Raw genomic sequence first — 23,590 nt, forward strand, 5'->3', positions numbered from 1 at the left:
TGTTGAATTAAGACTTAAGGGAAGAATCAATAAAACACAGCTGCAGAAAAAGCACCTATGTCTTTAGTGTATGTCTAAGGGAAATCATTATCTACATTCAATAAAATAGTGATGAAATGGTTATCATATGAAAAAGCAAAAGCTAGAATTTAAAGAGCCTTTTTTTCTGCAGTATTTTATTTTTTTTTTCTCCAGACAAGATGCTCAGGAAGCAAAGAGATGATCATTGATCCTCTGCTGCTGTAATGGGGGAGACTGGAACAGCCTTCAGGTCCCTTAAATTATGCCAACGCAGCTGCAACTTGCCAACTGACTAAAGCTGCCAGAAAATTGCTCACATTCCAATTAATCCCCCTGTTTATTTCCGTCTACCCATATCCAAAGCAGTATTCAGAAGGATATGTAAGAAATAGATGGTTCAATAGATTCTGTAAGGTCCAAAATAAAAGGCAAAGGATTTCAGATCAGTCTTTACTGTTTCTTTGGTGGAAAATGAGCGTGATGGAGATTTGACACAAAAATCATGAATGTATATTCAATCCTGATGGTACCTCCATCATATTTGGTAATTGTTTGAGTAGTTTTCTAGTCTTCTATTCATATTGCATGCCTTCACTGTCCTTCCAATTCTTAATTTTCCTTTCTTAAACTTTCTGTGTATGACTTTGCCATTTGTTTTCATCTGCTTTTCTATTTGCACTTTTTCCTCCTCCTCTCTACCAGCTGTTCTGCTTATCACACACAAACATAGAAACAAAATTTAAGATCTTGGAACCAGCCCCCTCTTAAAATCACTGAAATGAAAGCAACATCTTTTTAATTAATAAGAGCACATGCTTTTTACTCCAAAGTTTTCTACAGCTGTATGTACCAAGCATTTTTATATCTCTGTAAATCATTGGTTAATTGAAACATAATATTCTGAGATATCTGGGGTTCATTCAGGCATATAATTTTCTTTTTATGATGGCAATTAAAGGATGCTGAAGAAAGTTTATTATCGGTGATGGCATCCTGGTTTCTCCTACAGATACTTTTATTAATTCTTTTTATTGGTAAAAAATAGGGTACCTAGAGGGCAAAACATTCGCACCAGAATCACTACTAATCTAGCATTACTAGGACTGCTCAAATTGACATACTGCATAATTACAGACGTTAGCCATCTCTGTGTAGGAAATTTCCTGCCTATTTCAATAAAATAATACCAAGTCTATGTAGTCATTACTACAAGAAATTTTGCTAAAATAATAGTGAAGTAGATGTAGGAAAGTAAACCTTGGTTCATAGTCAACTCTTAATTTTAATGTGTCTCTGTGGTAATTTGCTTAAATCCACAGGTTCATGATTTTCAGGATTTTTTGTGTTACACAAAAATAGTTATGAAATTATTCAAATCTGGGCAGCATGCTTTGAGTTGAAAATCTATTCCACATTCACTGCATTTCCAGATCTCTAGTATGAATATGTGTTATAAGTGTGCTGCACTGGTACCTAATAAATAACCAACATCAGTTTAAAGAAAATCTCATTTTGAGAAATGTCTCTGTTCTTCATAAGGACATATAACTTCTTTAAAGCATTCAAAGACCAGTTAGAAAGATTTCAGTAGATATAATGGTGCTATTATTTTATCTATCATATGATTTCTTTATTAACTACTATATGTTCATTAACATTTATGTGCTTTTTTTTTCCATTCATCTCTCTTCATCTCATGAAAAGCATATCTGGGTAAGTTAAAACACCATGGCTGCTGAACATACTCATTTTCAGCACCATGTTTATATTCTATTTTTTGTTGTTTTTTTTTTTTTTTTCCTGTGAACCTTATATAACAATCCCATCCAGAAAACTGACCCAAATGAAAACTTTCAAAGTATTGAAAGCATACACAAATTCAGGAGTTGCTCCTGCAAGGCTTAACACAATGGAGGAAGTACTTGGAGATAACTGCCGTAAATGTTTTTAAACGAACATATTTTGGGGAGTCTAAAGTCTAGAATTGCTAAGACATTTAAAGTTTTATGTCAGTGGAAAAAATTACAACAGTGAATGCCTAGATTAACAAATGCATTTAAGCATAAATTCTGTTTAATAAAATCTCAAAGGACTCAAACTTCTAAACATCACAGCAATCCAGAGTACACAGTTTCTTTTTCTCTGTTTGAAGCCTCATGCTATATAGCTGTATAGAAATATTTCATTTGTGTATATAACTTTTCACCAGTATATTTTTAAGCTTGTTTTTTTGATATAAAATTTAAAATTTCTATCTCTTGGAGCTTAGGTAGCAAATTTCATGCTTCTGAAGGGCGTATGAGCTATAACTTTCTGACGGCTGAAGGGACGCAAAAACTTGAAGAGAGCAGGCTTTACTACATTAATTTAGAATGTGTGATTATAGAATGGCTTTTTGTCTATAATTAGATTTAATAACATTTAATCAACCTGGGAACTCCAGGTATCTCTAATTTAGCGCAGTACATACAAGATTGCAAGGTTATGTATTATGCAAGTATGTTTATTTCACAGGTGTTTTATTATTTTTTTCATAGTAGCTGTCTGTAGATCTAATTTGTTAGGGTCTATATTAAGCATTCCTGAACATGCTTCACTTAGCTTAATGCACATCTTCAGAAAAAGAATATTGCCCTTCAGCTTGCATACACTGACAGCGTACACCTATATAAGATAATTAGTTATTAAGTCTATTTTCCTAAGCTGTGTTATGTGGGGTGCTGCTAAACTTAAAATTCCATTTCCTTGTTTTATAGATTTAAAAACTTTAATTGTTTCTTGATTTAAGCCTGTTTTCATATTTCAGTCATTCTTTGCTGAAAATTCTTTAAAGCAGGACACAATACCTTTTGTAAAGATGGAAATTGAATTTTCCCCATTGTTCTCAGTCTGCCTATTAGAGCAAGCATCAAAAAGGAGATAAAATGAGGAATTCAAATGATTTAAAAGTCAGGTTGCCTGACAGCAAAAGTTGCAACAAAATCTTACTCGGTTTTTAATTAGCGCAGTCTTTAATAGTCAGATGGATCCTTTCAGATTAAATTCAATCCATATAATATGAAAATATCAAACCTGAGTCTCATTTCTCCCTACTTCATAAAAAAATATTTACAGTCCTGCAGAAAACAAATAGATAGGAGGTAACTTATTTGCCATAGACATTTAACATTAATATTAATTTATACAAATTCAGCTAGTTTATTTTGTCATATGATGACTTCAGCTACACAATTCTAGCCTTTTTTAAATAGTTAGTAAATGGCAATAGAAAAGATAAAATTCAAATCCAGCTCAATTCATTAGCAATCCTCTCTCCTGAATTTTGGAATCTTTGAAGGTGAGTACGTTAATTTTGGAAACACTGTACAGATGAGGCAGATGTGTTTAATCTTACGTTGAAATCATAGGATTACTCAGACAAACACAGCATATTTTGTGTCAATTTCTCTTCTAGAAAACAATTGTGTAATATTTGGTTGTAAATAAATATTTTAGTATTTTTGACAATGATAATAGTGATAGCAGCAACAATAGCAATAATCAGAGGGTCCGTTGGCAAACTCTTTTATCTGTTACCTTTTTGAGAAAATGTCTTATGAGTAAAGGCCATTTCCTAGGATCTAAATCACCCATTGGCCAAAACTTCTACATACATTTTGCTTGTATTTTACTAGCATGATTTGGTCTCAGTTTCACTGTGCCTCATTTTGAGTTTATCTCACATTCATGGTCACGTTTTTACTAAGAGACATTATAATATACATAACGTAATATCCTTGAGGACTTTTCCTGCGAATCCTCACAGTAAGTGTTATTATTTGCAGAAATATGAAGATCTATGTTGAAATACTGTTCAAATTCAAGTTTCGTCGTGACAGTGTTAGGACTTAGTTTGTGTACTATGCAAAGTATTTGAATTATGTATATCAGAAATCCTAAACTGTTATTTCTTGTTTGCTTCATGGGGGGGAGCCCCATCTTCATATAGAAAACTGAATGCTATTGAATGACATAAATTAAGATTTTGTTAACTTCCCACACAAAGTGTATTTAAAGAACCTTTTTATTTTTAATAAATTTTCTTGCATTTTACGCAATGAGTTGATGAGTGCTGCTGATACAGTGCTAAAATTTGCCTTGTGTAAGGGAGTAATATATAAGAAGGAGAAAATTTCAAGGATAACAACATAATTTTGGTCTTACCTTTTCCCCCTTTCCTCTGCTTCCATGTACCTCTGATGTCCAGAGGGTTATGAAGCATTCATAGTCCTCATGATATTAGACAGTTACACACTCAGCTGTGGTATGTAGTTGTACATGGTGCTCAGAAGAGTGATGCTAAAGAAAATGGGTTATCATAAAAGTACCCTTAAGAAGTAATTTTGGGGCCCTAATCAGAAGACAGTGCAGGGGAGGCAAGCCCACTTCTCTGCCACACAACTCCTCAACATGATATGACATGTCATTTTTCTTTTCTGTCATGGAAAAAAAAAAAAAAAGAGAGAGAGAGAGAAGACAGCCCACTTTATCAGGTACTCTCTTGAAGACAAATGAGTACAAACATCTCTGAAATTTTGGATGAATGCTGAATAGTTGATGTTCATGAAATGTCCTTATTTTGCAAAGCCAGGCTCAGGGTAACAATATATTATAAGTAGCATATTACAGTTTCTCCCACAATGGAAGAGGATTTTATTCTTGAACCATAATAATGTCAACTTAAAAATACAGCTTTAATTTGGAATTTATTCCAACAGCAGTAAGTGGTTTAAAGCCTTATCTGCAAAATAATACCATTTTGAGTAATGCTTAATTAATGTCAATTCTCCCTTATCAGTCTGTTTTCATATGTTGCCAAGAAACTAAATGAGTATGAAAATGATTACATTTTAATTCCCTATCTCCTTACCAATGCAAAGTGGACACGCAATAACATGTAGTACTTTTCTGACAGTCTTAGGAGAATATCCCTACGCTCCCCTGCAAAGCACCTTCAAAATTAGAGGAACTGTACCACGCTATTCATTGTCCCTAAACCTTGTCTTTAGAGTGAAAGGAAGGGGTAGTGAAAAGCTTATGTAGGTTATTCCTCTCTTCTTCCTCTGGTCAGCTGTATGGTTTCATAAGGAAAATGGAAATGCAGTTGCCACAGTCAGACTTGGGTGTCTTCTGTTTTTTAGCTCAGGAAGCCACTGGCTATCCCATAAACACATCAGTTCATTCTGGCTGTTCTAAAATATTCAGATTCTATTCTAGAATAGGCAGATTACCAGATTCATTTTTCTGATGATTTGCACTATTGATCAAAACAATACATGTTTTTTCCTACATAATATTTGAAACTTATTTTGATAGAGTGGAGTTCTTTCTATAGTGTTACTACATATTAAAAGACAACTTGCTATGACTGACAATTAAATGATATCTCTCTCAGTCAAGAAATAGAAATTCTGCTTTCAGTTCTGGTTTAGAAATTGAAGGTTCGGTTTATACAGATCTCCTAACTTAAATTAAAAAATAATCACATAATAATGTGCTTTTTTTTAAAGTAAAATATAATTTAAATAAACTTTAATGTTGGAGAGGTGTTTAAATGAAATATCCTAGGGAAGGAAATATAAGTTCTGAAGCATACAATTATTTTCAAGGAAAATAAATATTACAAAAATCCTTTTAGTATTCCATATCAGTAAGTGAGGCACAGGCCTTATGCTGCCTGTATTCCTGGTGCATGTCTGAGCAAAGAATTTTAACTTTGCACTAAATATATTTTCAAACCAAAACACTTCTACAAGCCAAGACCCTTTAGATTATGTGTTTATCATACTGTAGTCTTTAGCTATAGCATATGGAGAGAGCATCCCATTTCTGGCCTGGTCTCAGTTTCTTTAGCCAAAATCAGTAACTACAACCATATTTTCCTGTAACTGTGTGAGCCAGACTGCCTCTGAATTAAAAGAAGTGCTTTCCTACTCTTGAAGCGTGTACTTGAGTAATGCTAAATCTCCAAAACAAGCCTCAGGCCAACTCAACTGCTGCAAGGTTACAGGGAACTCCATAGAAATACTCACTTCATAATTCCAATATAAAGAAAGTAACTTTTTTATGGAAGTAAGAACTTAAAGTGAAAGGCATCTTCCACAGCACCTTGGTTCCTGAGGCCACACAAGGATTCAACACCAAATTGAAGAGGACAAAAGTTCCTCCTGAACCCCTTCTCTGTGTAGGCCACATGCCACTGATCTCCTGCTCTGAGCAGAAGATTACCACAAGCAAGTGGCCAGTTAAAAAAAAAAAAAAAAAAAAAAAAAAAAAAGATAATTTCCATTTTTTTTATTTATTGTGAGAGCCAGCCCAGCTCTTTCAGCTATGACGGGTGAAGATAATACCCCAGATAAGGAAAAATCTGGGGTCAGGTTCCTCTGAGGATGGTGTCTCCATGGGACTCCAGACTGGAGAAGGAGCTGCTCCCTGAGCTTGGGCTGGCTTTGGGTAAGGAGAAAGTCCCATGGGATTTTGCAGGGTCTGTGCCCTGTCAGGGGAAACTGAGTCTAGACAAGTAAGGAAGGGGCAGCCCCACAGGCTTGTCTCTCCCTGAAGACATATGTGCCAGCCGGCAGCACTGGTGGCCCCAGGAGTCACGCCACCTCCTTGGGGTAATGGAGGGAAGTGCTGCACTGCTGCAGCTTCACAGGCACCCTGCAGAACCATCTCTGAGGGAAGGCTGAACCCAAATTCCTCATCTGCAGATAGCTGGGATGTGGGGATGTGGCCATCTGCTGAGTTTGGCCATGCCTCAGTTCTGCTTTCCTAAGCAACTGAGTGTGTATGTCTCTATTGGCCTTCACTACAGGTCTCCCTGGGGATATGGGATTCCCGCACCTCCTACTACAGAAGGTAACATGACATTTGTGTACTCAGATAGCAAGTATTTCTCATTTTACTGAGGATTGTGCTATCATAGAAAGCAAGGGTAACTCTTCAATGTCTTTGGACAGCCGAGTGGCAATGGATAAGCTATGCTGCAAAAGATGTGTGGGAGGTAAAGCTAGATAAATTTTAGTAAAGCTGTCAAGTATTTGTAGTATTACATATTACTACAGCAGCAACATAGAAACTAAAGCAGCTGTCTTTCTATTAATACACAGAATGAGGGATTTAAACACATATGCAAAAATGCTATATGAGTTCCATTTTTTACTTAAGCTAAATTCTGTCTGGTCCCTTGGCAGTGCAAAACTTCCCAAAGCAGTACTCCTTATGAGTAAGATCGCTCCATTGCTTTTATTTGCTGTGATTTTGCAGTACATATACTTGAAAGGCTGCTAAGGCAGTGAAGAATTGCCAAGGGATAACTGAACCACAAAGGCTGTAGTAATAAAGGAGGAAGGAGCAAAACTGAAGCTGTAATTCCAAGATTTCCTTGTTGTGTGGGAATGTAAGCAAATTTTAACACTCCTTTAGCATAGTCCCTGTGTAATTTCATTTTCACTACCGCTTGCTGCCGAGAGCATTCCTTTGTGTTTCACTCAGTAGGAGGCTGCAGAATGTACGTTGTTAAATATCAGAAAAAGAAAAAAAAAAAAAAAAGACTCCTGATGGACTGCTTTTTCTATGCCACCACTTCAGTTGCCTTTAGTCGTGTTACAAAATGCAACAGTAGTCAGTTAAATGTCTGGTCAAATGGTTGAATGTGTTTAATATAAAGCATTTTCTTGAAATTCTAGCTGACATACTTATAGTTTACCAAATATTTAATACTGCTGTATTAGAAGTGAATTTTAAGCCTTGAGAATTTATTTTTATATTATTTTTTTGCCACAGTTTTTCATACACACTCATTGTAGTCCAGAGAAGCTGCAGAGGCAGGAGTCAGATTGGTATCCCATCAACTCTGTAAAAATATATCCATATATATGTATAAAACTGAGAAACCACATAAATTCTATAAGCATAGAAATATATACATCAGTAAACCACATGGATCTCCTTTTGGATATAAACAATAATAATTTAAAAAAAAAAAAAAGGAACTATTGAAGCTACAACCAATTTATTATTAACCATGAATGGCTTATTTAAGATACAGAACAGCTGTACTCCAGAGACCCCAGAATTGTGCATAGCTGTTCTGGCAAGGCTTAGTGCTTCGAACACAAACACCCCATAGACCCTGCTGCATTATATCCAAGCTTAGCTCAGGTCTAGAAAATGGCTATTTAGGACCATTCTGGGTAATTACCAGACCATAGCTAAACTAGTCTCAGGAGGATTCCCACAGTTTTCTCTGTTCCCCAATGTCTTCTATTATCTGGGTGGTCCTTTTATACAGATTACCCCATTTCTCTATTGCTTCAGATGAGAACAGGTAGAAACCTCTCCTTTTGTATGGTAGGTGGTTGTATATACCTTTTGTATGGTAGGATGTCAAAATGCACCAAGAAGAATTTAAAAAAAAAAAAAAAAGAGTTGGGAATAGAATAAGGAATACATTCCAAAATGGGAAGATGTATCGTTCATTGCATTTTCTATGCCCTTCCTATGACTGTCATTGTACTTATCTATTGTTACCCTTAACAACAAGGCATGGTTGTAACTATATTGTCCACATGCACCGTTCTGTTTATGTAACGCTTTTTGATCCATTTTTAGACACGAACTTCTGGAAGAAGCTCGGAGAAAGGGCTTGCCTTTCGCCCAGTGGGACGGGCCAACAGTGGTTGCCTGGCTGGAGGTAAGTGCTAGTCACAGCTTTGAAATGAGTCATGTTGGCGGGCTGCTTCTACACCTTCGTCATTACAGATTTCAGAAGAGAGTACTGAAGTCTGCCCCTCTTTCCCTGGCTCACTGTGCCATCAGCACTAAGCAGATTTTGACACTGGGTGGTGTGAAACAGGGTCTCGAGATGAAAAAAGCAAAGTGGGATTGCACCGGGGAGTGGGGATGGGGCAAAAAGAACTATCATCACTCGAGCATACCCTACTACTGCACTTGGAATTGATCCCCAAATTCATGAAATCTCATAATTTCTCAGTCCCTAAATATCTAAAAAATCCTAAAACAGGATGGTGTGCTAAGGAGAAAAAGTAGTTATTAAATTTTATTTAACACAAAAACTACATCTGCAGAATTTTTAATGAATTTAATGAATTTGTGACTTTGTCTGTTTTCAAATATAATATTGGAAAGGGGTAATCTACCTAGATATCATTCAAAATAGGCAGAAGTGTTTCTTAGGCACTTTCACCTGGGATGTGGGAGATCCAGATTGAAATCCCTCTGATTTAGACAGACAGTTCCTTCGTCTCTGAAAACTGATCTAGCTGCAGAGGGCTCTCCTTTATTTGGAGAGTGTACATGATTGGATTTTGGAATACATCAAGAGAAATTTATTCCGCAGAGCTGTCCACCAACTTTGACAAAAATCAATGACTATTTTATGTGAAGGAACTTTTCAAAAAACACTTACCCAGACCTTGAGGGGACAAGAAGGCAGAAAGTAAGGACATTCACATGGATAATCACTCCCATATGGCAAAGCTGTACCAGCTCTATGCAGATACAAGCTCTTTGTCGGCAAAAGGACCAAAATCTCTTCCTTGTCTGTACCAAGCATCTGAATATATTCCCACCTATTCTCATGTCTGTCATGGGTATCACCCATTGATCATTAGACAAAATTTGCAGTTTTTTTCCCTTCAACTAGAAAAAATAGTCCTCCTCAAAAACCTTAACAGAAGTATGTTCAGGGAATAAGTAAAGGATGAGGAATGAAAGAAGACGGCATCTACAAAACTTCTGCTTTGTGTTGTAATTGAAGGTTCCTAATGAAAAAGATGAAGTGAAAACTGCAGAAAGGCAATTCAAGTGTTCAAACATGACCTTGGAAAATTAGATTATATCTTCCTTCCAAAACAAACAAACCGTTAATATAGAGCATTTGTTAATTTGGCTACTAACGGACTTTTTCATGACAGTTTGACAGTTCTATAGTCAGATTTGTATCAGTCAGAAATATTCACTATTACGATCAAAACTGATTTGCTGGAAGGGTGAACATGCAAAGGTCTAGACAATTCTAAGTACTGAAGACAATCTATCTGTTAATGTTCTTCATGGTGATGTAAAATGTGACAATTTCTGACAATTTAAGCCCTAATCATTTTTTCTTTTATGTTTTTTAGCCTTGAATCTTAGCTGCAAAATAGGATATGCTTCCTGCTGTCTCAAAGACAGGTTGTAAAGAGTAATTGGTATCTATGAACTTCTTGGGAAACAGTGAGAGTAGCCCAAGTGGAAGTTTATGTAGTGGTATTCAATCCAAATAGCATACTGATGACGAAAAAGATATTAGGGTAGAAGTACTGAATTTATTCAGAGGACTTCAGCGCATTCAGTCAGCAGATGGACTCTGTATATATTTCATACTCACCTGGGGAAAATGTAATGTGTGACCCTTGGAATAAAAACTGAAATTAATATTAAAGGAGCCAAAGAACCAAATTAAAGTACTACATATTATCGCAATTGTGACATTTCCAAACTTTTCAGCGCTCAGCTTCTCAGCATTAGCCTTTATTCTCATCACTTGTATGTAGCACAGGCACAGCTGAGATGTATTTTAAGAATTGTGACTTTTCTTAACTAATGGTGCAAAAGTATATCAAAACTGTCGATTTGCTGCCTAGCACGATGAATGTGTCCTGCTTTTAGGAATTGTTTTCATCTACCTTCATCTTCTGATAGAGACAGCCGTTTGTTGAACAAATTTAAAGAACAAATTTACCTAATTTGTTAAAGAACTCATTTACCTAACAAACAGAAAACATATCAATCTATTTCTGCAAGGTGAATAACTCCCAATGTTTATGCTTTCCTGCTTTTCGAGTGCACGTATGAAAAAAATGTCAAATTTAATGCAAATATTAAATACATTTTAAATCTATGCTTAGTTTCCACATGGGGCTTTGTTTAAGCACAGCTGGATGTAATCTATGTAATTTTTGTTTTCATTTTTGACTTTCTAGAGACTTTGTATTTCATTGCAGTTAGTTGGGATTAGATCATGTTTTTCAGGTTCAGACTAGCATTGGATGGGGTGTAGTTGCTCATCCATTAGCGTAAAGAGCTTTTTGAGATGATGCAGTCATTCGTCAAGCTTACTGATACATCAGAACAGGCCGTACAGAAAAGCCTGTCTGAGCTCTTTTGAAATCTGACATTCTACTCTGTTTTCTCTGTGTCATAAAAGTGATCTAACAGCTGTCTTTTAAGTAAATGGTTCCCAGATAGGTTGTAGATTTGTTATCAGCCACACAGTACTTCAGTGCAGTTAGAAATTAAACACAGCGCTGCTGCTAACCTAGGCTACTAAGTCTAACATAAGAAGAAAAACTTCAAGTGGCAAGTACATATCTTCTGTAGCTGTGTTCACATTTTGCTGTGACTTCTAACCAGTATTTCCAGCAGTAGTGTAACACCATACCAGACTGTTCCCAGATTTGCAGTAAGCCTAGTCCTCACTAGGTTATCTGCACTGTTCTTGGAAAAAATGAGCTGAGAAGGGTAAGATTGTGCCCACAAGTACACCATAGGGACTCACATGGAAAGAGAGATAAAGCCATTTTTAGTAGAAAAGGGGAAAATGACTTAATTCTTATTAGATTGTTTTCTGTATATGATAAGACTATCAAACTGCCAATAATACTGACTTGTGCCAAGATTTGTTTGTTAAAGGCACAGGAAGGGAGGAGCCTAGGTGATAGAGAAACAACTGTAAAAATAATCCAAAGCATCCCTTGCGTTCTGGCTTATAATAAAAGCAACAAAAAGAGTTCATGTGAAGCCATGGCAATGGTTCTAAAACAATTTCATTTTAATAAATAGTATGATTGTTATACTAATTTTTGTGTATTACCATGCTTATTCAGGCTGATAGTTGCCTCGATGATAAATTTCATGAGAGAAATTAAGCAATGCCTTGAACAAATGTGTACTTTATCTCAACAGCTCTGGCTAGGAATGCCAGCTTGGTATGTTGCTGCCTGCCGTGCCAATGTGAAGAGTGGAGCTATTATGTCTGCTTTGTCCGATACCGAGATTCAAAGAGAAATTGGAATCAGCAATCCTCTTCATCGCTTAAAACTCCGATTAGCAATCCAGGAGATGGTATCACTCACAAGTCCCTCAGCACCTCCAACATCCAGAACAGTGAGTCCTGTTCAGCTAGCTTCTTCTTTCCCACTTCACTCTGCAGGAGTCTGCAGAAAGGCTTTTGTAGTTAGAGAGTGACTCTGGTAACACAATTCACAATCACTGTGAACTGTCCTCTAAAGAGTTGGAAGTACTTGTTCATCAATCACTCGATTGTTGGTCACTGATATTTTTCCTTTAGCTGATATCTTTTTTAAGATGCGCTTTTGATTAACCTTGATGTTATCTAAATGATCAGTACTGAGCACCTTATTTGTAGTTTTAACTGCCTTTCTCTTCCTTCAGGTCAAATCTCCCAACCAAATCAGATTGTGTTTCTCTTCTTTTGTTGTTTATCGTATTTTTGTTTGTGGGGTGGGGTAAGGCAGGAGAGGGAAGAGGTTAGTTATTTAGGAATACAACTATTTTGAATCTTGTTCACTTTCCCCCTTTTTATATCCTTTCAAATGTTTTCCAGTCTGAGTTGGCTGCTTTTAGGTTCTTCATGCTTTTAAGAGAAGCAGTGATTAGAAGTGTTAGGGCAGAGCATGGAAGGGAGAAGTGGAGCGTGTGCATTTGGTGGGGAAAGGGGACAGAGTGGAGCAGATGGGAAAGAAGCAAGTAGAGAAGAAACAGGTTTGAAAGGAAAGAGAGGAGTGTATAAAAAAAAAAAAAGGCATGAAAGTACACTGGGGCAGAGCAAGAATATATGTGTTGCAGATAAAAGCACCTCCTAATGGAAAGTGAAGAAAAACAGGACAAACTGATGAGGGGAAAAAGAAAAAAAGTAACAAGAGGGGGGTTTGATGCTGAGAGGCTGATGGTGATGACTATGAAAGAAGCAACAGAGACTGAAACAAAACAAAACAACAGCAACAAAAAGTTAAAAAATGAGGCTTGATTATTGGAAAATATGGTGTAGAAGTGAAAGACAAAGCCTACTACTTTAGTGCAGCCCAGACTTCTAAATAATAATAATGTGATAAGTAATGATGATAAAACAATGTTAATAATACTAAGGATAATGATACTTACATTTTGTAATCTGTAATCTTCATGGAATTCATCAAGAATCTTTTGGAGGAAATGAGAATTGAGATACATTTGAGGGGTTTAGCAATTGATCCAGAACCACTGAGCTATATAAGCAGTTGAGAAACTGGGCAAAAGGACACAAATTTTCTCATTGACTGGCCTTTCATCCTGATGCTGCTAAGATCCTCTAAGAATATAGTTCCCCATCCAATTCTTTCTCTGCACAGAACTGATATATTTGTCCTAACCATGCTAATATCATGAATTGTAATGCAGGTGTATATAATAGACTCAACACAGTGTTGAATTACAAAAAATTATTTACCAATTTCCATTTTGACTTTGTTATTTCAAAGCACAAGAGAATTGTCATTTATGAAATAAGAAAAGAGCACATTTGAGCTAGAAGCACTGGGAATAATTTTGCTTTGCTCTTGACTTCTCATTAAGTAATTGGCAGCACAATGCTGCACTGCCCTGGACCGTGCACTTCTGAATCCCAAGTCTTTCTGCCTCCCTTCTTTCTCAGGAAAGGAGTTAATTTACTGCAGTTCTCAAGAAAGCACAGCACATTTCACCCTATGCACAGCAGGCTTCCACACCCCCTCCCTGCATCATCTCATTGCCCTAGTAATGATCTGACTGAAAACAATACAATGAGGAAAAATAGTCTTAGAAGTATATTCTCTTGACATTTTTGATTCACAGAAATGTGGGGGAAGCAATCATTATTTAGATTACAATATGAGCATGTGATATGTGCAGAATATTTAGGCTGGAAAATCTTTGCGAAATGAAGCTTACCTCCAGACAGAGCTGTGACCTAAAGGTTGTATTTGCCCCTTGCACGTGAAATGCAGCTTTAATTCTTCTTTCCCTTGTGACTGTGTTCATCCATCAGTCCTAGCTGAAATATTCCATCACGCCTGTTCAGGCTCAGGTCTGTTCTCTAACAAAGATGCAAACCAAGTTGTCTAAAGTTGTCTCTAGTTGCAGCTCGGTAGAGGCAAGATCGTGGTTGTGCTGATGGTGATGCTATACGCTGTTAACTTACAGTGGTGCTGCCTTTCTTCTTTACCACTGCTTACCTAATGTGGATCCCTCCTGCCTCCCTGTGGGCCTTGTTCATAGCCCTCAGGCAATGTTTGGGTGACCCATGAAGAAATGGAAAATCTTGCTGCTCCAGCTAAAACGGTTAGTCTTTCCATTCACATTTATGCATTACTTCAGTGCTCAGAAGAGAACTAGGATGCATCTGTTTTAACACAGATGCCATAGCCTCTGTGGGCTGCTTCCCAAGCATGACATTAGAAAGAACAATTCCACCATTTCTCAGAAAAATAAATTACAAACTGTGTTGCAATCACAAATGTACGAAAGTAAAAACAGCTTTGGAGTTTTACATTGCTTTTTCCTGCCAATGTGAAACCTCAATTAGTGAAATGAAATCGTTGCAGTTTCAGGTGCAACATTTCCCTGGTACCCCTTCTAAATATAATTTTGTATCTGATGAAGCAGAACAAATAAGAAAAGTATTGAGAAAGGTGCATAACACAACTCGGAGTTTTCACGAATGCCAAGCCTTTCGTGTCCATACTAGCATAGTTATGCTCTTTGGTTTAGGGTGCATGGAGTGTGCCATTTTCTATTTAGCTTTATTAAACCTCTCCCTGCTTCAGGGGACACACAAATATTAATACATTTTATTTGATTGTTCTTTTTTCTTTTCCTTGAAACATACATTATTTTAGGTCTTGTTTTTAGCAGTCCATTAAGTCCATAACAATTCCATAATAGCGTTTATAAAACACGATGCAATGTAATCCTAAAATGAGATGTCTGAAAAATCTTTAATTTGGAAAACTTTACAGTCAGCCTAACCCAGAAATGGTGAGAGAGGCTAAATTTTAATGCAGTAAAAACTAAAGCTAAATTTTAATGCAGTAAAGACTACGTACTTCATAGAAATGTATATTTGCTGTATTTTCTTTTCGCTTCTGTATTTTCTCATGAACATTCATGAAGTAGATTTTCATCAATAATTTTTTTTTACAACCAAGGTACTTTTCAGTTTTGTTGTTGACGGTAAAAAACAAATATAATAACACTCAATCAGCCAGAAGTAGAGTTGATCCTGTTTAACTGGTCTGCCAGAGCAATTTATTTTTTTGCCATAAAATTACTGTGTGGAAAGTACTTTTCAATCCATTCACAAGAACACAGCTTTTTGTATTGTGAATGTTGTGAGATCTAACTGGCAACGGAAAATGACATTTATAATATCCAATTTTGAGAAGTAAATGATTGTGTTTTGATTGTGAAACCATACAAAGTGTTTGAGATAATGCTGTAAAGTTTCACCAAGCTGTAAAGATTTTCTATCTTGAAAAGAGCTAGATTTGCCCTACCAAAATTTTATAGTTTTAGTCTTGTAATTCTTCAGATAGCTCATCCCAGGGCGTTGCTGGTGACTTGAATTCCAATATTTATGAGCACATTCTACATGTATGTTTTCATTTGTAGTAAGTTTACCATATGCATGAAAAACACATCTTCTTTATAACTTATTTTTCTTGTCTTTTTACCTGCTTTACTAATTGCTTCCTGCTGATAACACAGAAAGAGTCTGAAGAAGGCAGCTGGGCTCAGGTATGACTCTTTCACATTACTATTTTTTTGAATGAAAAGTTAACAATAACATAATTAACCCAGTATCAGTAGGCAAAAAGGAGTATGGTATAGTGGTAGTATCTCATGAGTGAACTATAATTTGTACATTTTGTTATTGTGGTAGTATCTCATGAGTGAATTGTAATGTGTACGTTTTAGTATTCTTCAATACAAAAACAAAAACACCTCTGTACATGCTATAAATATTTTTCTTAAAGGAAATTGCAGGTAGCATATAAAACACAGTGTTTTCAGGGTCCTCAACACAGTCTTTTATTTTACATGCCCAGCCATTTTGTTAACCTCCCAGGATTAAAACATCAAGGATTAAAGTATCCAAAATAAATAGCTGCAAGTATCTTGATATCCAGAAGGCAAGTAGTTTGATGGCCCAAAATATTCTGAAAGAATGAGGGCATTTGGCCCAAATGCCAGCATAAAGTATTTGCCAGTCATATCAATAGAGGAGACTCTGCCCATGCATTCCACTTGGAGGATTGTTGTCCTCTGAATATGCACAGACGTGTACAGTCTCACTCTCTCTACTTACAGCAAAGCCTCGAAGTCTCAAAGGAATTATAGATGAGGGGGTTGTTTCTAGTCCACACATTCAAAAACTCCCTTCTGCAGACCTAACTCTACCTGTCCTGGGTTTGTTGTTTGATTGTTGGTTTTTTTTTTCCTGTTTGTTTTTATCCTGGAGTAGCATGTGGTACAAAATGAAGGAGCAGCAGCCATGGTTTGAACAGAGGCCAAAAACCCAGCTCTGAGTCAGGCCCTGTGTGGTGACCCGCTGCCATGTGGGGAATCACAGGATGGGAAAAGGTTTTTGCATCATGGCAGACAGGGATGCTTGGCAGTGTCCCTGCATCAGGGCACATACAGTGGAATCAGAGAATCATTTAGTTTGGAAAAGACTTTCAAGATCATCCAACCAGCAACCTGACCTACCAAGTCCTGTCACTAGGCCATGTCCTTTAGTGGCACCAGCAAGGTCATAGAGGTAAACATGTTAGGTCTTTTCCTTATATTCCCACATCCTATTATGCCCATGATTTTTGCTTGGTAAATCCACAGAGACACAGAAAGTCTAAGTATTCCCAGCTGGATACATTTTAGAGATATTTTAGAGATAGATTCTACCTCCCAGCTAAACCAAGAAAAGATTGTCCTCAGTTTTGAGAATAGGCTAATAAAATACGCCGAGTTAGAGAGTCAACATTTCTAAAATTACACCAGATGTTTTTAGAAAAAATCAGAGGCACAATTGTATAAATCATACTCAAGTATCAGTCTACAGATTGTCTTGTATAATAAGGAATAATATTTTTCTTCTTAGTTGGACTATCAAATATTTAAATTCTTAAATTTCCTTCTGTCTCTGTATAATAGATAACACACACAATCTTATTGTCTTTACTTATGGCATTCCTCTTCTCTTCAAAACCTCACAAGAATGAGAGATGAGAGGACTGTATTTTTCCCCACAGAAAGTATACCTAGCTTGCATTGTGTTATCCTTTTGTCTATGACAGGAGACATACCAAAAAAAAATATATATATATATATTGTTAGACTTGAAAATCAGTTTTGAGAATCACTCTCTTAGGGAGGTGTTAATCTTGCAATTTGTGTTCTTTTTTTTTTTCTGTTAAATTGCAATAGTGCTGAAATAATTGACATTAGTATGATATAAAATGTGTCTATTTTTTAACTTCATTATGCAAACCATATAAAAAAATCTCAACATTCATATGTTTGTTTCACATTTATTTTTTATCGCCCTCTTGAAATCTCAGCTATGTAGTATAGTAGCTTCAGGCCTAGCTTCTATAAGGAATTTGGCTTGCTCCTGTTTTAAAGAATTCATTTATTGAGCTCTGTATATGATGCACTTTGATTTAAGCTGGGCACAGCTGAAAATATCTGATTAACAGAATAATCCAGAAGTTTAACTGAAAGCTGGTAGGACCATTAAACAAACACATTTTGGTTGTGTAATATGTTTGCAAGCATTTAAAACTCAAAATTGAAACTATGATTTTGTATTACAACAATTAATTAAAATATTTAATTTAATTAATTAAAATATTATTCAGATTTTGCAAAGAGAGAAAAAAAAAGATGAAAAATGCAAAGCATTGCTTTTAGTAACAAATATCTCACAGTGGCTAAAAACTCAAATGTCGATACAATGAAAAAATGTGTTTTTTTCCTTTAGACAGATTTTCTGAACTAAGAAGTCTAACTAGAACCAGAGTATACTGATATATACTCTTCAGTCTGCGGTGCAACCATGAACAAACTTAAGAAATGATCTCTCTTTTTTCTTTACTTTTAATTTTTGTGTAGACACTGGCGTATGGTGATATGAACCACGAATGGATAGGTAACGAATGGCTCCCCAGTCTTGGTTTACCTCAGTACCGCAGTTATTTTATGGAGTGCCTGGTCGATGCGAGGATGTTAGACCATCTGACGAAGAAAGACCTGCGTGTGCACTTAAAAATGGTGGACAGCTTTCATCGGTATGTTTGCATAAAGACTGCATGTATAAAGCTTCTCTTGTGTGATGCAGTGCTCAGTGCGGCACAGAATAACAGCACTGGCTATTTGTTGTTCTGGCTTGGAAAGCTACAGCTAAAAGTATGTGTTAAGTGTCAGAAAAGTGAACAGAGGTAATCCTTTAGTAATAGCTACAGCATCACAATTCTCTCTCATAACTAAGATACTTGTATGGATCATTTCATAATGAGCAGGGAACCATTAATGTATAAATAAAGCCTTGACAATACAGAACCAGTAATAATTTACTAAGCAGTCTAAAGTATCAGAAAATGGCAGACTAACATTTGAAGCCCTGAGATCTCGCACTAATGAAAAACTATTGTGTGTAGCACTTAAAGGCTGTTAACAGTACCAGCAAATTGACAGTTGCTCAGGTTATCTAGGGATATAGCCAGGAAGCTAAACTGGAAATATAGAAATAAAGGCATTTAGACTTTAGGGGAAATGATGTTTATGTGACAAGAAGTGGATTTTGTTAAATTTACTGTCTGATTTGACACCTTTTGAGGACTGATTTGACAAATCATTTCACTGAGCTCCCAAGGGCTGACCTTTTCTGAATACAATTTTTAATGTTTGGGGTTTCTTACACTAGAACATATATTCAAACATTTTCTTTTTGGTTTTGTCCATTTCATTTTTAAAGTCTGTGGATTTTTTTTAATGATTTCACTTTCCTCTCTTGCCTCAAGATTTACTAAATTAGCACCATAAAACACCTCATGTGACATGCAGGAAATATATCCTAAATATGTTCCCATCTTCAAAATTTTCTTTATTAACTCTGTAAATGTTTCTCTTTAAATAACAGAACAAGCTTGCAATATGGAATCATGTGTTTAAAGAGGTTGAATTATGATAGAAAAGAACTGGAAAAGCGAAGAGAAATGAGTCAGCATGAAATAAAAGGTGATAGTTCCTGGGAATGAATACTGAGAATGTTTGTTCTTTTGAAGCTTCACACTATTAACCCCTTGGCATGCCATCTTAGCAAAGCATTTAAGCATGTGCTTTAAATAAAACTTGCATAAATCCAGCTGCCTTCAGAACACAGAACATCTCCCTAAATTAGGCACAGTTAAGTACTTTGCTAAATTGGGTCTGCAGTTCTGAAATGTGGTTTGGTATCTTCCTTTTGCTAAAATGGATTTTGGTGACAGACTTTATCCTAGCCTCTTTCAGTCTCAGAAGAAGGCCAAACAGCCTGCAGCTCACTGGGACATCAGAGCACTCAGGGCCCTAACACTATGCTCCTGCTTTTTGAAGCTTTTTGAATTTGCCCTTGATTTCTTACTTCACAATGTGCACCACAGAAAAGGTTGCTTGGAGGGGTGGCCACTGAGGCAGCTGCTTTATAAATATAGGAATAGCTCCTAACAGAACTGACCTTATTGGAAAATCTAGCAGCTGGTTTAAAAGTATGTTCTGTGCAAAGCTCCCTAGAGCAGTTGCTGCCTCACTGCACAGTTCATTCGTTACGTAGCAATTAGGGTTGTTGTTTTCTCCCATTGTCAGAAGCAAATCCTTTGATTCCTTTAAGCATTTCCAGCTCTTGAGACTGACAGTTAACACCTTTCAAGCACAACGCTGATTAGAAGAGCTTAAAAGGAGGAAATAGAAGGGTGAATGGCTGCAGGGAACGTGCTTTTTTGCTCAGAGACCTGGAAGCTGCCTGAGCAGGCAGGGCTGGAGGCTCCCACGGGGATTTGGTTATTGGTCTCGGGTCCTGGCATTGCTTCAGTTGCTTCAGGAGAAGGGTAATAACCCCCATCTAGTCCACCCTGCCGGGCATCAGTCAGCTAGACATGGTCCCAAGCAAGATTTGGTCTCGCTGATCCCTGGCTGCCATGCTGTGTTTCAGCACATCCTGACCCCAAAGTCTGGGATGCTCTTAGCCAGGCGATGGGGAATGCCGCTACCAGGAAATGCTACCTTAGCTGTACTTCTGCGAAGGGTTCAGGAACAATCCCCATCACTTAGCAACACAAAACACAGCAATGCATTTCCCACTCACAAGTACAGAGATCAGTGTGAGTGATTTTCTTTTAAGCTAACAAACAGGGTAGGAGTCTTTTTCTTTTTTAGAGAAAAGTCCTCAGAAATGATTTCCAAGCTCATTTTGTTGCCTTAGCTTTATAATTGGCACAGACCTGAACAGTTCTACCAGCTTTCAAAACTAAAAATAGTTTTAGTCTCTAAAACTGTGAACTCCTCGTTTGCTTTCTGGCAAGTTATAAAATGGTAGGTGCTGACCTAACTCTTAAAATGTTTAATACAAAACTCTCAAGTGAAGCCTTGAGGAATTGTTATTTCTCCTGTGCCCTTGCACTGCTAAACTGTAAAATCTTACCTAAGAATTGAAAAGAGTTTGGGGGTGTTAATTCCACCACTGTCCTTTCTTGAGCTTCTTACTCTCTGTTCCTCTCTTGCCTTAAGTTCATCTGTCTGAAAGTGAGGTGCTTTTCTCAGCAAGTCACAGAGGCTATCTTACACCTGATAAGCAAACGGAGACGAGGTATCTAGAAGAGGTGGGAGGAATTGTGTTCTGGAGATGCCCTCTGGTGGCACATCGGAACCAATTCAGTATAAACATTTAACATGAAGGTAGCTAAAACCACAGTTACTCCCACGCTTTGGGGTTTTGGGAGATGTTGAAGCCATTAAAGCTATATTAATAGTTTCCTGGTATTCCTCATATTAAATTAAAGCATACGAATGCATGCACCTGTATACTTTGGACGCTATCAGTGACTAGGAGACTGAAGCAGTGTTGTGTCCTTTCAGATGTGCTGGTGTGGAGCAATGATCGAGTCATACGCTGGATACAAGCTATTGGCCTGCGAGAATATGCAAATAATATTCTAGAAAGTGGTGTACATGGTTCACTTATAGCACTGGATGAAAACTTTGATTACAGCAGTTTAGCTTTACTATTACAGATTCCAACACAAAACACCCAGGCAAGTTTGCTCATGCTACTTCTGGTTAATCTGTATCCACGATTGCCATTTATCCCTCTTCAACCATTTTAATTTTTTACTTTGGTATCTCTAGGCACGGCAGATCCTTGAGAGAGAATACAACAACCTTTTAGCACTAGGAACTGAAAGACGACTTGAGGAAGTAATTAATTTTATTTTAAGTATTCATTAACTATCATAGTAAAATATATACATTGAATGCAATGCATGACGATATGTTAATTCACATATTGTTCAAAAGAGTCAGTTATAGGTATTAAAAAAAGGAAATACCAAACAAGGTATTTTTAAAGTGATCTCTGTATGGCTACATATCCGTATCATTTGGGGAGCTAAATTTTGTTCTGCACTCTTACCTTAAGATGAACACTTTACATAGGGTTAAAATGCAGAAAGGAGTGGAAGATTCAACGATCAGAGTGTGGGGAGGTGTGTGGGGGGTGCCTGTGCAACTTATTCTTTGGGATACTTACACCTTTTAAAAATAATAATAATAATAATAATAACAACAAAGAAAAAAGTGCTTTCTTTTTTTCTTTTGAGGGGGGTTATTTTTATTTCTTTAAAGATAATCAATGTATCTTAGAGTGGGATTTGGGGCAGTTACCTCAGATGGGGAAATCTAAAATCCACCTATGTAAAATATTCATCTTAAGTAAGAGTCTGCCGCACAAATGTTCAAGCTCAAGGAGGAATGAAACTTTTAAAAACGTGATGAATATGCCTATGATTCTGTGTATACATGAGTGTTTAACTCTTTAATAGCACTTTACGTAAGCCTCCTAATGCAGCAACAAACCACTGCATCAAATACAAATCACTGTATTTGGAAGAGAACTAACTTCTAAGTTCTGCTTTAGCAGAATCCTCCAGTATATCAAACCACCGACTAAAAGAAAGCTTTCCACTCTAGCATTTAATATTTCTGAAGCATTTGCTTTTATACAAGTGTCTCAAATGAATTGTAGTTACTGGATGCAGTGCCATGGGCATGCAGGGCATTTGCTGCGAAACAAATTTGACAGTGGGAGAGGCAGCAGGCAGCCAGATTATCAATCACAAACTTCATTTTGTTTTATCCAATACAACTCTGTGTCTTGACAGAGCGACGACAAGAACTTCAGACGTGGTCCCTCCTGGCGACGACAGTTCCCTCCCCGTGAGGTCCACGGCATCAGCATGATGCCCGGCTCCTCCGAAACGCTGCCAGCCGGGTTCAGACTAACCACGACATCGGGGCAGTCTCGGAAAATGGCAACTGACGGTATGAAGTCATTTCTGCATTTACGGTTGAAAAGCAAGAGGTTTATTCTAGTACGCTAAATTGACTTTTAGTGCACGTTTGCCTTGCAATGGAACGGCTGAATTCACCTACCTAGCATAAGGAGGCTGGGAAAGTGAAATTAGGGAATGGAAAAGCACTCCCTGACTTGGCATACTATTGATTTTTTTTGTGTTTGCTTCAGGCTGTCAGGGTGCAAAGGAAACACTCAGAAAGAGAGGAATTAATTTACTGACATGCATCTAGGATTACATATAGTATCTAAGTACCTTTCTCAGCTCATAAACCTCTCTACTAGGTGGAGTTTATTTTGGAGGATGAACTTACAAGGGACTATCATCTTTATTTTCCTACTTGACTTTCAAACCATCAATAACTGAAGTTGCTAAGAACTAATTACAACCAGCAGTTAACAAATACTGAAATTCAGATACTAATTCTGTTACTGTAGACTAGTCTTAATTTTCTCTGGAAATCTTTCTACTTCTAAAAGACGCATTGATTCAGCAATGACTTGAAAAGTATCAAGCAGATCATAAATAAGTGAATTTTTAAATAGTTTTAAGAAGGCAGGGAGAAGGGGAAAATCCCACTGCTGCTATTTCTTCAGGTCTATGGACAACAGAAAACACGTGAGTACACCTGTCAGGAGTTCTGAGAAGTACCAGTGCACAGGCTGCCCTGTTTCAAATACTGCTCTTTATTGCCTCATGAGAGAGAGTTTAGATCTATGAATAGATTTATATTACAGTAACGTAATACACAGTAGTGATTACATTTTGTAATTCTTTAACAAAGTTGGCAGGAAAATAAAACCATCTAAATTCCATCAAAGTAACTC

General features: G+C 36.9%; 1 protein-coding gene across 16 annotated transcripts in view; it reads left to right on the forward strand.

Moving 5' to 3' along the window:
• Positions 1–23,590, forward strand: part of PPFIA2 (PTPRF interacting protein alpha 2) — a 343,054-nt gene that overhangs the window by 313,504 nt on the left and 5,960 nt on the right. For 15 of the 16 annotated variants that reach the window (XM_083807695.1, XM_083807685.1, XM_083807694.1 and 12 more), the window contains 9 exons: positions 8,674–8,755; positions 12,031–12,231; positions 14,380–14,442; positions 15,868–15,897; positions 18,271–18,446; positions 19,298–19,395; positions 21,271–21,446; positions 21,541–21,609; positions 22,572–22,731. In XM_083807695.1, the coding sequence (XP_083663821.1) occupies positions 8,674–8,755; positions 12,031–12,231; positions 14,380–14,442; positions 15,868–15,897; positions 18,271–18,446; positions 19,298–19,395; positions 21,271–21,446; positions 21,541–21,609; positions 22,572–22,731 (1,055 nt within the window). The remainder of the gene's footprint in view (positions 1–8,673; positions 8,756–12,030; positions 12,232–14,379; positions 14,443–15,867; positions 15,898–18,270; positions 18,447–19,297; positions 19,396–21,270; positions 21,447–21,540; positions 21,610–22,571; positions 22,732–23,590) is intronic. The other variant, XM_083807700.1, reaches the window with a different exon arrangement.

Source organism: Anser anser (genome assembly GCF_964211835.1).
Source record: "Anser anser genome assembly, chromosome: 1".
In the NCBI taxonomy this organism is placed as follows: Eukaryota; Metazoa; Chordata; class Aves; order Anseriformes; family Anatidae; genus Anser; species Anser anser.